The sequence below is a fragment of the Excalfactoria chinensis genome, chromosome 2 (assembly GCF_039878825.1).
Source record: "Excalfactoria chinensis isolate bCotChi1 chromosome 2, bCotChi1.hap2, whole genome shotgun sequence".
In the NCBI taxonomy this organism is placed as follows: Eukaryota; Metazoa; Chordata; class Aves; order Galliformes; family Phasianidae; genus Excalfactoria; species Excalfactoria chinensis.
The window spans coordinates 129648151-129663893 of NC_092826.1; the positions used below are offsets into that span (position 1 = coordinate 129648151).

General features: G+C 38.2%; 1 protein-coding gene across 6 annotated transcripts in view; it reads left to right on the forward strand.

Annotated features, from left to right (window-relative positions):
• Positions 1–15743, forward strand: part of CCNY (cyclin Y) — a 110951-nt gene that overhangs the window by 78414 nt on the left and 16794 nt on the right. For 3 of the 6 annotated variants that reach the window (XM_072329517.1, XM_072329519.1, XM_072329518.1), the window contains 4 exons: positions 2810–2910; positions 5948–5983; positions 10267–10324; positions 10421–10540. In XM_072329517.1, coding sequence (XP_072185618.1) covers positions 2810–2910; positions 5948–5983; positions 10267–10324; positions 10421–10540 — 315 coding nt within the window. The remainder of the gene's footprint in view (positions 1–2809; positions 2911–5947; positions 5984–10266; positions 10325–10420; positions 10541–15743) is intronic. The other 3 variants (XM_072329522.1, XM_072329520.1, XM_072329521.1) reach the window with 1 other exon arrangement.

Here is a 15743-nt window from a genome sequence, read left to right on the forward strand (position 1 = left end):
TTTCTTCAGCTTTCCAATTTGGAAGTGATCATCGGGTAAATAGAGTTCAGCTTTCCAGGCAGACAGGCAAAAGCCTACCATGCTATCCTTGTTTAGCGCTGTGCAAGATGGAGTCAGAAGTCCTGCTGAAGTAAAAAAGCATTGTATCGTATGAATTACAGCTTGAGGACAAAATATTACTTGTGCAAGTTATAGCACATGTAAATGAATATCCCACTCCCTGTCAATGAGATGACTTTGTAATTATTTGTATTAGCTGGAATTGTCGAGGCTCCACTTATGTCCTGTACTCACTGTCATGGTTCCATATGAAGGTTTATCACAGGAACTGCATCAACTCTTTCTCACTTGTCAGCCTTAGTGGTGGGACAGAAGCTGAGGAGGAACCAACTAATTTGGCTCATTTTTTGAAAGGTTTTATACTCTGTCTCGGTTCTTCTGATTCCTATCTGTTACAGCCTCTGTGACTCGTATAAATGGAAGATTTTTGTAATCAGTCTTGATGGATTTGATATGTGAGGCTCCTGTACAATTTTGGGTGGACTTACTCCATTGAAATGAACACTGAATTGGGGTTTATTTGTAGGATGGTATTAAATGCTGAGCTAATTCTTTTTTAGGATGGAGAAGGTTCACCTGCAGCATTTTATGGAGGTTCAGAAAAGACTATTTGGCTGGTCTTTGTGACTTTAGATTTCTTCCAGTTTAGTCAAGCTAGAATATGAAACTGTGAATACGCTTTCTGTTAATTTGTAAGAGGCATAACATCTGTTATCTTGCTTACCATATGCTTGCATGTGGACATCAGAGTAGAAGCTGGGAGCATTGCTTTATCAATTGGTTAGTTATTCACATGGCAAAAATGTGTATGTGTACCCATGGTGGCAGGCAGGGTTACACTTGGAACCATTTTTCAGACAGGCAGAAGTGCCCCTTACTGCCAAGTGGTTACGATTGGGTAGTGAGGCATGAGACACCACAGACTTTTCTGTGATGTGAAAAGTTCTATGCCTAACAAAGTGTGATGTGGGCAGAGAACCGAGGGGAGGTCTGTAATGTGGTAGTTTCAGAAATCAGGTGCATGCCTCAAATGTTGAAGTTCTGTTTGTGTAAGACAATTTAAATCTGGTAGTGATATTGCTATAGAGTTCTACTCTGCTTTTCTCATGCTTGTTTTGGATGGACTAAGGCTACTTATCATAAATGGTATCTACTTCTGTAAAAAACACTCGCACTTAAAATGTATAATTAGAACTTTCCATGTGCTTTGTTTTTTTTTTTTTAAATGATGCTCTGTCCATAACTCTCTTTTATTCCCCTTTTTTCTTTCCAACCAATGAAACATCACATTTTCACCACAACCCTAGTAATTTTCCCCATGTGTATCAATGCCAAATAATATATTTGTTGGCTTTAACACTTCCAGTGCTTTTAAATATCCTTTTTCTTTGACATCTTTTTAACATAACATTGCTACAACTGTGAGAGCTTCAGAAAAGGATTTATTTTTTCAACTATACTTTGAATGTTCTTTTGCTCGTAGTTAGGAAAAATAGAAAGAAAGCTGACTTGGATGCATATGGGTCTGTGAAGAGTCTGTTCTGTCTGTTCTGAATCTAATGAATGTACTAAATGTTAATGAGTGCTGGTGCTATTAACAATACCTGTTTTGGAGTTAGGCAAGGGAAGATGTACTGAATGGCACCATAGCCTTGATACTGAGTTACTCTGAGCTGGTAAATCTCTGTGCATTCCGCTGGATATACTGACATTGGGATCTCAACTGAAACTGTGAAAACAACGTTAAATTGTAAGGCAAATTAAAATTTTTGTGTGGGTGTGCCAGCTGAATTTGAAATCTATCACAGTCTGAGTTGAGTGCATCATTTCTCTTGCCCCCACTTCCATGATGGGATCCTCTTGATCAAGTTACTCACTAGTTTAAGTAGAATAAATCAGGATAAAATCAAATGGCATTAATGAATCTGAGTGCTGTTAGCTGGTATGATGGAGCAGTTCTCCTTAGACTGCTGAAGTGCTGGCTGCTCTAAACAGCTCAAGGAGATCTCTCTATAAGAAGTCTTCTGAAATAAGCAGTGTCATTGAATGCCATTTCTGGCTGTTCTTTCCAGTGTATTTTTATGGTAGTGCAGAAGTATGATTGAAATCTCTTAAACTTCTTCAATTAGGCGATCTTATCTTTTTTTGGGCATATGAGTTTCTCATATGTATTTTTATGGGTTTTCTTTCTATCTGTAACATTCTATTTTAGTGAACTAATTTTTGTGAATTTTCTCTGTTAATCTTTTAGTTTCTATTAGTTCCACTACAAAGATGACTTTACCATCTTTCATTCTGTTTTTGTTTGTTTGTTTTAATTTCTCTTTTTTCCTAAGCACAGTTTTGCACCTGTTTCTAAACCAGTCTTTATCTCTTATGTGGTGTCATCCTCATTCTTCCAACTGTTCTTTTGTAATAAATACAGGAGCATAGAACTTGTTCGTATTTTCTTTCGAAATCTTTGTATTTGATTTGAGGAATTCTGCACAAAGATTTTCATGGTGTTCTGTGGGAGGGGGAGAGGAGGGGCTGAGGCTTGGAGAAAGCATTAGGCAAAGCTTAGGCAGGAGTTGTAATTTCTGCAGTGGTAATTATTTTTGAACTTTCTGAACTGCTTCAAATCATGATCACGTTACTGTGTTTGTCATTGTGAGAGACAGAAGAAGTTTATTTTCTCAAAATTCTTACATTTCAGAGAAATGCTTTGGTATTACGTAATTGCTATTGTTCTTTTGTGTGTTTTCCATAGCATCCTCCTGGACAGCTGAGAAGAAAGTACAGTTCCTGCTCCACTATTTTCCTGGATGACAGCACAGTCAGTCAACCGAACCTCAAGTATACCATCAAATGGTGGGTTTGAGATATATATATATATATATATATATGTATGTGTGTGTATATTTAGCTGAACCTTAATTGTATGCTGGATATGTGTACACATTTCTTAACCATTACTCGACAAGTTTCAAAGCAGTAAATTTGTTTAGTTGTATCCTGCTTTAGAGGCAGTGAATTGGATGAGCAAAGGGTGCTACTCGGATTTTAGTTTCATGAGGAATCAAACTCTTAGTATTGCATATCTCACAAGCAAGCAACAATTAAGGTTCTTGAATTCTAGCAGCTGAAATCCTTGTGCTTCAGCATTCAATTGAGTACTTGCTTTGGATAAGTTCTCATGAGTGAACTTGTTCCTGATTTCATGTAATTTTGAAAATCTGAATAAACTTCTGAAATGGGAGGGCTTTATTCTGGTCCTGAGAAAATGCTAATTTTCCAAGTTTTCCTTCCAGTTTTCTGTTTGAAATGAAAATTAATTGACTCCTGATTCATTTCCTTATTCAGTACTGAGACACTGGTACTTGCGTGCACAGCAGTGAGGAGCTTTGTATGTGGTGTCCACATGGACTTATCCTTGGGGGACACTGCAGATGTTCACTTCAGGTTTCGCTAATGTATTTGTCCATTTAGAGAAAAAATGGTATTAATAGTGTGTTAATCTTTACATGTTGTACAGTAAGGGAAAAAAATGTGAGAATGAATATTCGGGCATTTTCTGCTGTTTATCATGGTTGCAGTTATACTCTTGCATTTCCTCACACTTTTTCTGTAGTTAGTAACTTAAAAATAATTGTGGAAAATCTTCTGGGGGCTTTGATATTCCCTTTCTCGCCTCCTGAATTTCACAATTCTTTGCTCTAAATCCCTTTGCACAGGGATTGCTGGAAGTGCAGTCTTTCCAGTGGGTGAAGGGAGGTGCAGCTTCAAGCCTCTATCAGCACAGAAACTCAGGCTCTTAGTGGAAAGAAAAGGGTCCAAGGGGCTGCAGCAGCCAAGATACAGAGCCAGCAGCAGGGCTGTGAGAGGGCAAGCAAAAAAACAGGCCATGGGTGCTGAGCTGGGGGCAAAGTGGTGGCATTTCAGGACAGGGTTGGGGAGGAGGGAGCTGCCTCTGGGAGGTGAGGGACCTGGCAGCTGGCATGGGGAGGGCTGGGAACTGCACGGGTTCAGAGGGTTTGAAGAAAGGGTCATGTGAGGTGAGGAACTGGACTCTGGCATATGAGCCCTCTGGAGGAGAAGTTTCTTTCTTCCTCATCTCCCCATGTGAGTAACAGAATTAAGATGGGGAGACTGCAGGATTATGGCTTTTGTAGAACAAATTGATTTCCTGCACCCCTCCTAGGCGTCACTGCCAGTGACTGACTATGCACATGTGCAGATCTGTAGAGATATGTTTTGGCTGGCTTCTTTATTTGTTTGGGGTCATGTTATGCACAGCTTTAAAATAGTAGTGTGTTACCTGGGAGTCTTCAGAATGAGTGGCCTGGCTGAGTATGGTGATGGAAAGCTACGTCAGCTGCTAGGTAAGGCAACCCTGAATGCTAGCTGAACCAGTGCATGAAAAGCAAAATAAAACTTGGGTTTGAGTTAATCTATTACAGCTCTGAGAGACCTTCAGATTCTGGTATAGATTTCTGGAGAGTAAATATTTTCCTAAATTTAATTTGGCATTTTGTTACAAAAACAATAAAATGGACAGCAAGCAGAACTCTGCATGTATGTTCTTGCATCCACTTTCATAAAATGAACTGGAGCTGCAAGTTTGTTCCTGGGGGCATCATTTGAAATTAGATTTTAGGACTAAATAGTTTTCAGTCAAATTAAATTCATTCATAAATCTGATTTTTGTGCTCAGTGAGGACTGTGTCTTTTGAGTGTCCTCAAGTACACAGTAATTTTTATTTTATCAAATATATGTATGTAAGAAAAAAATCAGTTATTCTTTTAAAAGGCTTTCAATTGGAAAGAGGGCAGTTTTGCATTGGTGTAATACATAAGCAACTTACATTGAATTTGACAAAACAAATCACCCACAAATAGAATCAGTGAACTCTCTCCCCATTCCTTTTTAGTTTTTGTTGGATTTTGTGCTGTTAGAATAATTAAGGAGGCCGCTCGTTTGCTCTAACTTTCTTTAAAGCTGTATCCTCAGTGAAGCAAATACCCTATAATAAAGCTCAAGTCACAAGTTGGAAAATGGAGAATAACTATGAGAAGCCAAGTCTTAGTTTTCTTCACTCTCAAATGTGAATGCAATCAGTTATATGTATAAATAAAAACTTACCTTTCTGCCAATATAGGGACACTTTGTTTTGTGCAGAATATATGCAGAGGTGTTTAGGTGCATGATTGAGAGTATGGGAAATGAATAATGCAGTAAGTTATTCAGGGAGTCATTGTCCACAAGTTGAAATAAGTAACTTGATGCTGTTAAAAGTGCAGGAGCACAATATTTCAGTCTCCCATGTGAGTAACTACATAAAAGGAGCCAGAGCTTAGTGCATTTAAACATCAAGTCAGTATAAAACATAAGCCAGTGGCGATTAACATGTTTCAAGTTAGACTTACAGCATCATCATAGAGTGATAGAATGGTTTGTGTTGGAAGGGACCTTTAAGGTCATCTAGTTCCAACCTCCCTTCTATTGGAATGGACACTTCTCACTAGACCAAGTTGCTCAAAGCCCTTTCCCTTATCAAACAATAAGAATGAATGCCCAATGCTGTGTTGCTCTTCCTTCAGCCCTGGAAATCAATAATGTTTTACCATTGACCTTAGTGGAGGTGCACTTTATATTGAAGGTGTGCATGACTTGGTATGTGGAGTCTGAGTATTTTGTAAGGTACTTCATTAATAGTGAAAAGGAACCACTTTGTGCTGGATAAATATTCTAAATCTGTTTACAGCTTTTTTTTCCTGGCATCCAGTAATGAACAGAAATAAAAAGGCATTGAGCTTACTTTTTGTCATACGTTCTGCTAGGTTTGAATTTTAAGTGCTAACATTGCAAATAATACATGAAATATTAACTTTATATTTTTCTTTACAGTGTAGCTCTTGCAATATATTACCACATCAAAAACAGGTATGTATACTTGTACTGAAGATGTCTAATAAAAACAAATGGACTTCTGAAACCTGAAAAATCTGTACTTTGTTTGTTTGTTTTAATGTTTTTTGGGGAGTTTTTCTGTTATCTCCCACGTTAGAAAAGAGAAACGTATTCTTCAGTTTTGAGTATAGGAACGAAAGTTACAGGATTAGGTATCAGTAAAATCTGCAAGTCCAGTTAGCATTTAAAACCTCTGATGATTCGGTATTTGGTATAATATGCCCTGGGCACTTCTGTGTTATATGTGTTGCAGTTATGTTTAGGGGAAATCTTAATAATGTCTTTCAGATTTATTTTTCCAGGCTATGCTTTTGTAAAATTAACTGTGAAAGCCTACAATCAGTTAATGTTAATAGATTTTGAAATACAAGCCATTCATTATACTGTAAGTGTGACAATATCAATAAATATAATTCAGGATGATGCAGAAATAGAGCAGGTCCTAACTTGTCTCTTCCTGTGCAGTGTGCTTCAGATCTCTGCTCAATCAAGCTGACAATTAAAATTGAATAGAAAACAGGGTCTCCAAGAAGTAACTTGGTACATAAATTAACACTGTAGTTGTTACATTGCAGTTTTGTTTCTTAAATTCTATATTTTCATGATGTATTAAGTCACCATATCATAATATTCTCTGATTTTAAGAGACTTGTATGAATACTTCCAGTGACTTCTGTGTACGTGGCTTTGCAGCCTGTCTTCTTGGAGAACTTGGCTTAGATCTCAGCCTAACAAATCAACTTACAAGTTTTCCATCAAGGCTGTGAGAAGTCCAACTAGAGCAAAGGGAACTGAGTCCTGAGGACTCAATTCCTGAGTCCTGAGTACTGTGTCCAGGTATGGAGCCCTCAGAACAAGAAAGACATAGAGCTGTTGGAAAGGGTCCAGAGGAGAGCGATGAAGATGATCAGGGGACTGGAGCACCCCGCCTATGAAGACAGGCTGAGGGAGCTGGGCTTGTTCAGCCTGGAGAAGAGAAGGCTGCAGGGTGACCTCATTGCAGCCTTTCAGTACCTGAAGGGAACCTATATCCAGGAGGGGAGTAAACTCTTTGAAAGGACTGATAATACCAGGACAAGGGGAAATGGATTTAAGTTGAAAGAGGGAAGATTTAGGTTGGATGTTAGGGGGAAGTTCTTTACTAGGAGAGTGGTGAGGTCCTGGAACAGGCTGCCCAGGGAGGTTGTGGATGCCCCGTCCTTGGAGGTGTTCAAAGGTTGGGGCCCTGGGCAACCTGATCTAGTAATTGTGGAAGTTTGGTGACCCTGCCAGGCAGGGGGGTTGGAACTTCATGATCCTTGAGGTCCCTTCCAACCCAGGTCATTCTGTGATTCTGTGTGATTCTGTGAATTACTTCTAATTTTAAAGTTAAGCTGCTGCATCATATGGGATTGTGTTTCAGGTCATTGGAGCACACTGCACTTCTTGAAACAAAGCTGGTGTCTCAGAAGAAACCTTTAGAAGTGCAGAAAGGTTTAGGGCTTTTGATGCCTGTTGAAAACTCTTAGAAGACTTTCCAAGACCTCAGTGAACCTTGGACTCAAACATGGCAATCTGTAAAGCAGAAGTTGGAGTGAAATATATTTTCCTTTTAATCTAATTTCCTAGGAAATGAAGCATTAATGATCATGCTTGGTTTACTTGTCTATCCATCTGTGCTTCCCTCTTTCCCTTTCATTCCGACGTCTCTGGGTTAGTTCAGCCAGCTAATCAGTTTTGTCTATGCTTGACTGACTCACAGAGATACCAGAGTTAATCAGGTTCTAAAGTTTTGGGGAACAATATTGTAAGTGCTCTATTAAATGCTATGCCAACTGAGTAAAAAGCTCAGCAGAATGGGGGCACGTTAGGGACTAAATGTGGGTGAGGAACTTCAGCAAGAGTGCGGTGAGTCAGGAGGAAATCCAGAGCCTAAGGAAGCCAGGCTCACTTCCTTCTGATTTCTGACTTCAGTAAAATATGTGCATTCATAGCCTTCTCACAAAACCTGATTCAAGTTTGACCTGCAACAGTTAGACAAAGGGGGTGGATATGAATAACAGAAAGGATCCTATGTCTGTGACATGAAAACAGATATGTTCTGATTGTTATTTTCTTTGGAAACTTGCTGTCTGTCCTCTCATTTTTGGGAATGGAAGGGGAATTTATTCAGCAGGAACTGGTGGGACTTCTCACCTGAAGCTCCTAGGTGCAATGATGGGATCTTTTGTAAGAAGTGACACCTTGACACTGCAGCAAGTGCTGGTACATCAGTTAATGACTCTGAATGAAGGTTGTAGAGCAGCTGTTCTATCATCTCTCATTTAAGAATGGAGGGAACAAGGTGATAACAGCATGATAACAGCATTTGTTTGTGTGTGCTGCTGAAACAGCAATAAGCAAAACATATGTTCTGTTTCCTGCCATTATAGGCCAAAGGAAGTTGTTGACGTTTGTGGTAGATTTCAGTTTGTTATGGCTGGGGAGCATGAAACCGCTGCAGCCCTTGGGTAGGCTTAAAGTTCATTGTGACAGAAAACAAATTGAGCACCTGCTTTGCCAGAAACAAATTATTTTCTGATAACAGTTATCTGTTTCTCACCTATGCGAAGCATAAAACAATTATTTGCAAGTATTCTAAACCGTCACCAACCCCAGATGTAGTTTTCAGAGAAACTGTATGTATGTTTCATGTCTTCCCCACATTCTGATCGTGACATTCTAGTTGGCATTCCTGCTTTTTTTCCCACTGTCTCCTGTCACTGTTACATTGACTGACTTTTTCCAGCTTTTGTCACACTACCGTCCAGCAGGCAGAGGACTACGCATAGCTTCCTTTTGGAAAAGTGAGGGTGAATTTGCTGAATAAATAAATAAGCAAAATAGGACCCAACAAACTAGCAAATGGTCTGATCAATTAGTAGATAATTGCTTTTTGAAAGGTAAAATGAATTTCTTTTAGTGAATAAGGTACAAAACCCAATCCATTCATTTTTTGGTGTGATAGATTTTTATTATGGCAATCTAAGGTGCCTTCTTAGCATGCAGCAAAGAAACAAAATATGTTTTTTCTTTCTGTCTTCTCATTGTGAAAGGCCACAGCATACCGTAGCATAGCATTGACTCCAGAGAGACTGCTGCTGCATTAGGGGACCTGCGCTTTCCTGTAGGGTAAAAGAGTCTGCCCTAACATCCTTGCTGATTGGAATTTTGAACTAATTATCTCAGTCTGCTTGCTGGTTTTAAATTAACTACTCCTTTTTAAAAGAATTGTGCTGATTTCCAGTGTGAGCAGGCTTTATAGCAGAAACAATAATGGTGTTCAGACACTGAAGTTTAAGTCTGTTATCCACCGATGATTACATTTTGTAGACATGAATTTGTTCGTAAAGCTCATGTTTGTGTGCTCTGTGAGGTATTTGCTGGTGATAAAGACAGAAAACATATTCAGTGATTTCTCTTTGAAGGCTTTTGTGACCAGAGGATGCAACAAATAAAGATGGTATTGTACTAAGAAAGTCACATGGATGCATCTGTCCAGAAAGTGTCCAGTTCTAACTGGCACTGTTACAGCAATTGCTATTGAGATTGTTAGCATTCTTGCTAAAGTTACACACAGTAGAAATTTTAAATTGCTTTCTGGATGCTAGAGGTGAAGTCGCATCCACTTTCATGTCAATCTTGAACAGCAGAGATATGAGAGAAATCGTGTATTAAGTCAAGGATTACGAATGTTATTTTGATTTTTTTAAGTTTTTTTTTGTATACTTTCTGCTTTCAGAAATCATTAATAGCATAAGGTCTTCCAAAGAAACAAAATTGAAGTGCATATATATTAAAGAAGGTGTAAGTGTGAACAGTAGCGTCATGTATTTGCAAATGTTCTTGGCCTTGACAATAAAGGAGGAGGAGAAATTAGTTAAAAGATGTGGTGAGGATCAACAAGGTGAAGTTAAAGGAAGAGTGAGCTGAGTTGATTTTATTATGTTAGAAATTTATCATAGTACATCCTTGGGTTGTGAAAAAAAGCCTGCAGTAAAGAGCGCAAAAGCTTTTTGTATTTTGGCTGTTGAAATGTTGAAAAATGTTGTATATTTTACAATATGGATTTCATGTGAGCTTTATGATGGAGTATGTCCAAAGTTACATTTCTGCAGCATTTCGAAGTACCTCACACCATGGGTAGTATTGGAGCTTTAATGATACGCTTGCATCTGTGAGAGCTGCTTGTTTTTGTGTTCTGATAATGACTCTACTTTGGCTTTAATGCTTTCTAGGGATACAGACGGCAGAATGCTCTTAGATATTTTTGATGAAAACCTTCATCCCCTTTCGGTAAGTTCATTCATCTCTTCTTCCTTTTTGTGTGAACTGCTTCTCTGTCTGCTTTGTTTTGTTTCAGTCACTTATTTGGAAGTATTTCTTCCTTAGAAATCCGAAGTGCCACCAGATTATGACAAACACGATCCAGAGCAGAAACAGATTTACCGCTTTGTTCGGACGTTGTTCAGTGCTGCTCAACTGACTGCTGAATGTGCCATTGTCACCCTGGTGAGTGTCTGCGAGATGACATCAGCTATCTAGCAGATTCAGTTTTGTTCCCAAAGCTTGCTTTGCATGATTTAATAGATGAAGGTGTTGCCAGGGGAATTTTTCTCACCATGGAGACCAAAGGAATTTCTTGATGGGAAGAGATACTGCAGTTTATTTTCATGGGAAGAGTAACTGATCAAAGAAAAGATTGGATAACGCGTGACACAAAAGCTGGGGCTTCGTCTTGCCCTCACGGAGCTATAGCATTACAGGCCACCAGGGTGGCTAATGGAAAGCACAGGTGGCAAAAGCAGTCAGGACAGGAGGGAATGTTAAAAGCAGAAATCCTTCCACTTTGGGGGGTTTATTGTGTATTGCTGTAATTCCCAACAGAGAGTCGGGGGACAGCTGTAGGTAATCTAATAGCACTAATAAGAATTGGTGGACAGATGAAGGATTTGGTTGGTGACTGAAACGTGTTAGTGATGGCTCCTTTTTTTTTACTTTTGCTGTACTTGTCTTTCAGGACTGCACTGAGTGGAACAATTGTGCTCAAGGCTAAAGTTTAGCTACTTAAAAATAGCATAATACAAAAAAAGCTCAGATTTTCAGCTGGTGTGGATCAGCATAGCTATGTGGATTAAAGGAGCTAAAGTGATCTCTACCAGCTGAGAATTTCTTCATTTTCCTGAAATTTATATCCTGTCAAATCTCTTCAGCTTTCAGGCACAATTTTGGCCATGTATTTGAGTCAAAAATACTGCAATGAAATGTGCTTTTCACAAATACAACATGTGGTTTCTTAATAGGTTTTTTTGTGTAATAGCTTTTTTTTTTTTTTTTAGATGGTATAAGGGGAAATCTGAGAACACGAGTTTTGAAAGCAAGACCTATTCCTTTTCTCTGTTAATCTTAGAAACCAGGAGCAAGAAATTAGTTGTTAGGATTTTCTCCTTTAGACAGTCAAAATGAATTGTAGTAGCCAGAATGGAACAGGAATCTGAGGGAAATAGGACAAGAAACACCCCACGGTGCTCCACCCTTGCATTCTGATGTATTGCTCTACCTGGTTAGTTGGTCTAGCCATTACTTGTTTTCTGAAATGACATTTTGTCTGTCTCTTACATAACTGCTCTAAGTACTTGTCCTCCTTTCCTTTCTAAGTGTTTTCTGCTGGAGGCAACTTATGCTGTGTGAATCAGTATTTTCTTGTATAATTTAATTAATCTACTGTCAAATACAGTGAAGCCTTGTTGTAATTATCTGTTATTTGATCTCAGGTTATTTGATCAATGAGGGCACTCTGTTGTAGAAAGGAAGAGGGCTTTTTTATTTTTATTTTATTTATTTATTTATTTATTTATTTTAAATAACAGTATCCTCCTGTCTTTGCAATGCATGGAAAATTCTTAGCCACAGATCTTGACTCATGAGCATGTTTGAGTATCTCTCATTTGTAAGTAGTTCCTTGCCTCTTCTGTTTCTCGTGTGGCTTCCTTGTGAGGTACTGCTTTTGCTATGATTGCAATTAGATACAAATGTTTTTAACTTCTTTGTCATACTGCAGTTTGTGTAGTTGTTAGCACTTGAAACTTTAAATGGCTTGTGTTTTTACCCAACGCTGATACCTGGTATGTTGTGTTATAATCTGATTCTCCAAGTGGTCTTGCAGATATTTGCAGGTAATTTGGGGTAGGTGGTCAACATTACTGTTCTGCTATTATTACCCATGTTTTCGAGATAGTAGTAACTGCCTGACCCCTCTTTCCAGAAAGCTGGAGAATTTTGCAGGTATGAAATTTTGTTCTTGTTGTTCTGTTTCCTCTGTTCTTTTAGATCCCATTTCTTTATTTGTTATCATCATCAGAAGAGGCTCCAGAGACAGATCATATTGTTTCTGAAATGTTCAGATATAGAAATTAGTTGGCTAGAAAGCAGTCAATCCCTTCTTCCCCATGGCATTTCCGATATCTTAATAGTGATGGTAGCGGTATTTATGAATCCTCCAAATGTTATCAATTTTTATATCCTGATTGGAGAAGGAAGGAACTGCACTCACTGATGAAGCCTGTGTTTTGCCATAGTCTGGTCATGCATTAGAAAGCAACATGATACCCTGGTCTGCCACTTGTCCCTTGGGGGAGAGCTGCCAGAAGGTAGGAGGTATAACCGTGGAGATCACGATACATTCTGAACTAGATGCTACAGCTATTCTATTTCACTCTAATTATTTTTAAGCAGTCCTAACTTCTATTTTTCTTTACTACCTAGACTACCCAAATTATTAACACAGACTAAGAAGCGTAGTGGGATGTACTTGTTGTCTTCTTGTATGCCATTAGCCAGGCAGAAGGAGCAGTTAGAACTGGCTATATAGCAGTCTGTATGCAGCACAGGAGCAGGGAAAATGTGATACTCTAGACCATTAGATAAGCTATTCTGCAGCAAAAAAAAGTCAGCATCATATTGCCTTAAGCACTTAATTAAAATATTTCAATTAAAGTCTCGCTGTTACAGCAAAGCCAATTTATAATTAAACAAAAGATTTAATTTTCACACAGCCTTCGGAACTGCCAAGAGGTTTCCCATATTGATAGGTGAAAAATTAAAATCTCAGGTTGAAACAATTAAATATTAATTCATATTATTTATTTATAAAATAATACCTTGAGGATAATATTAGTTTAATAATTACTTCTGTTGCTGACTTCTGTCTTGTTAAAAAAGTGATTTGTCCCAGTGAACAGTTGAACTGGACTCTGTGACCTAACTATGGGAGAAAACCGGTGCTTTTACCTGATGCAGAGTATTTCCATCCTTGCTAAGACTGAGAAATGCCTGTTGTCTGCAGTATCTCCTTGCACTTACATTAGCAGATTAATTAGATAACAAAGAAAAATGGGAATAGGAATGTTATCCATACCAACATGAAAACAATACATTGTTCATGTGTCTGGAGTATTGAGTATTTGCTCTTTGCTGTTCTGTTCTGCGAAAACAATACAATTTTGTTAACTAGACCTGAAGAGAATGGCCAAGTTTTCTGCTTTGTCTTCACATGACTTTGTGAGTTTTGTGCAAGTAGGTCAAGTCTCACCAGAGAAACTTCAGTATGCATAACAGTTTCAGAGAAGTTTCATTTTGCATAGGTAAATACTCTATAGACTCGGCTCATACATGATGATATCTAAATTCATTCAATACGTGATTGGAATTACTTCTGCAAAGTTCAGAGAAGAGTGTTTTGAAATGCATTGCAGAGTTCATACTGTCACTGGAGGGATTTGATATTGGGAAATTTGAAAATTGAAGTACGTAAGAGTAAATTCTCCTTATGAAAAACAGGGATTTAATTAATCCAGCCAGATGTTCCTGGTTCTTATTGTACTCTCCAGTCATTTTTTTTAGCAACCATGTAGAGAGAGAATATTTTTGAACCAATATTGCTGAACTATGTGATAAAAATTGTAGTATTTGAGGATAATTTTCTGTTTATTTGGAGGGAAGGAGGAAGCCCTTAGTTGTTTCCTTTCTCTGGAATGTTTTTGCTTTTAAGTGCTGATAAAGGATCACTTTTGCATGTTTTATTTAATGAAGCAAGAATGAGTTACTGGTTTAAGGAAAACAGAAAAGTATAAGAAGGTCATCAGAGGCTTTAGAGATACTTAATTTGTAGCAGAGATCGTTTTCAACTTGCCTGGCCTAGCTGTACTCTATGTGCAGCTCATGGAAGATGCACATTGCTCTGCAGAGCTCTGAGTACACCACGCAGAACTGTTTACTGCCTGGTTTGAAGGCTTTTGCTTTCTTTAAGTAACAGTGAGCAGGCTGGGATCCACCTCATGTGAGAGACGTGAGGACAGCTGTGTGCATCTGTTGTTGCTGGTTGCCACCTTTTTAATTCCCCAACAGAAAAGGGCATTAATTTCAAAGAATGAATACTGCTCTCAGTTTTACACTGGACAGTTACTCTTGCCTAATTGTATGAGTGTATTTTATATGCATTACAAATGTTTATCTTAAAATGAGTAAAGTAGGGGGCGAACCTTTGCTCTCAGTTCCATTACTGCTTCTTATAAATATCTTCAATGCCACTTTTCAGTTACTTGCATGTTCAGAGTTTTACGACTACATTCATTATTATGTTTCAACATTTGGTCTCAAAAATGAAAATTGGATGAAATTGCAAGGATGGTGATGATTTGATGTCCTTTTCCACCAAATGGATGGTAGCAGATCTTTATAGAACATTTTAAATGCCCAGCTGGGCAATTGAAAGCACAGTTATTTGTGGAGAGTCGTGTTAGGGAACTGTAGAACATATGGCAATTTAGTGACTGGATTTAGAACCGTAATTTGACTATATGGGGTCCACCATCAATTATGATTTTTTTTCACGTAGATCTATTTTTAGTTTCAAGGCATTGTGGCATTCTGAAGTTTTCTCATTAAAAAGACATGGCTGTGTATTTACTTCTTTATGATGTTATGGAATAGAAAATGTCTTAACTTACTCTTTCCTTCTGCAACTACTAATGTGAGTTATCTAGTGAGGTTGTGATCGAGTTTAAATGAGAGTGAGGAAACCAGGTGGTTGCAAACACATGTTAATTTGTAGATTTTCAATTATGGAACTTAAAATACCAGGAACATAGTCTTCAATGTGTCAGTGTGAATCTGCTGAGTATTCATTAAAGCTACTAAAGTTTTACTGGTAAAATAGCATTTGACATGAAGTGATACCAAAAAAAAGTATGAGAAAAGGTCATATTGCACTCTTGCTGCTGCCTCAAAATTCTGAATTTTTCCACAAACACCAGTGACCTTCTTTGGTGATTGCCAAGACTCATACATGAAGAGAATGTGCATCTTCTGACCTCTGTGTTACACCACAGGAAACTCCAGTATTTCAGACAGCACTATCACAGAACGATTTAGGTTGGAAGGAACTCTCAAGGTCTCATCTGGTCCAGCCTCTGCTCTGAGCATGGCCAGCTGAATGAGGTTGTGTAAGGACTGACCGGCTGAGTTCTGAATTTCTCTGAAGATAAAAATCACAAAAATCTCCACAAATTAAAAAAAAATTGCATTGTTTTATGAAATGGGGGAAAAAAAGTAATAAAGAATTATAGGATTTGTGGTCCTTAAACTGCGGCTCCAGTGTGGTAAGGGATTTCAGTGGGATATTGGAGGTTTATGTGAAGCAGTTCCAAAATTAAGT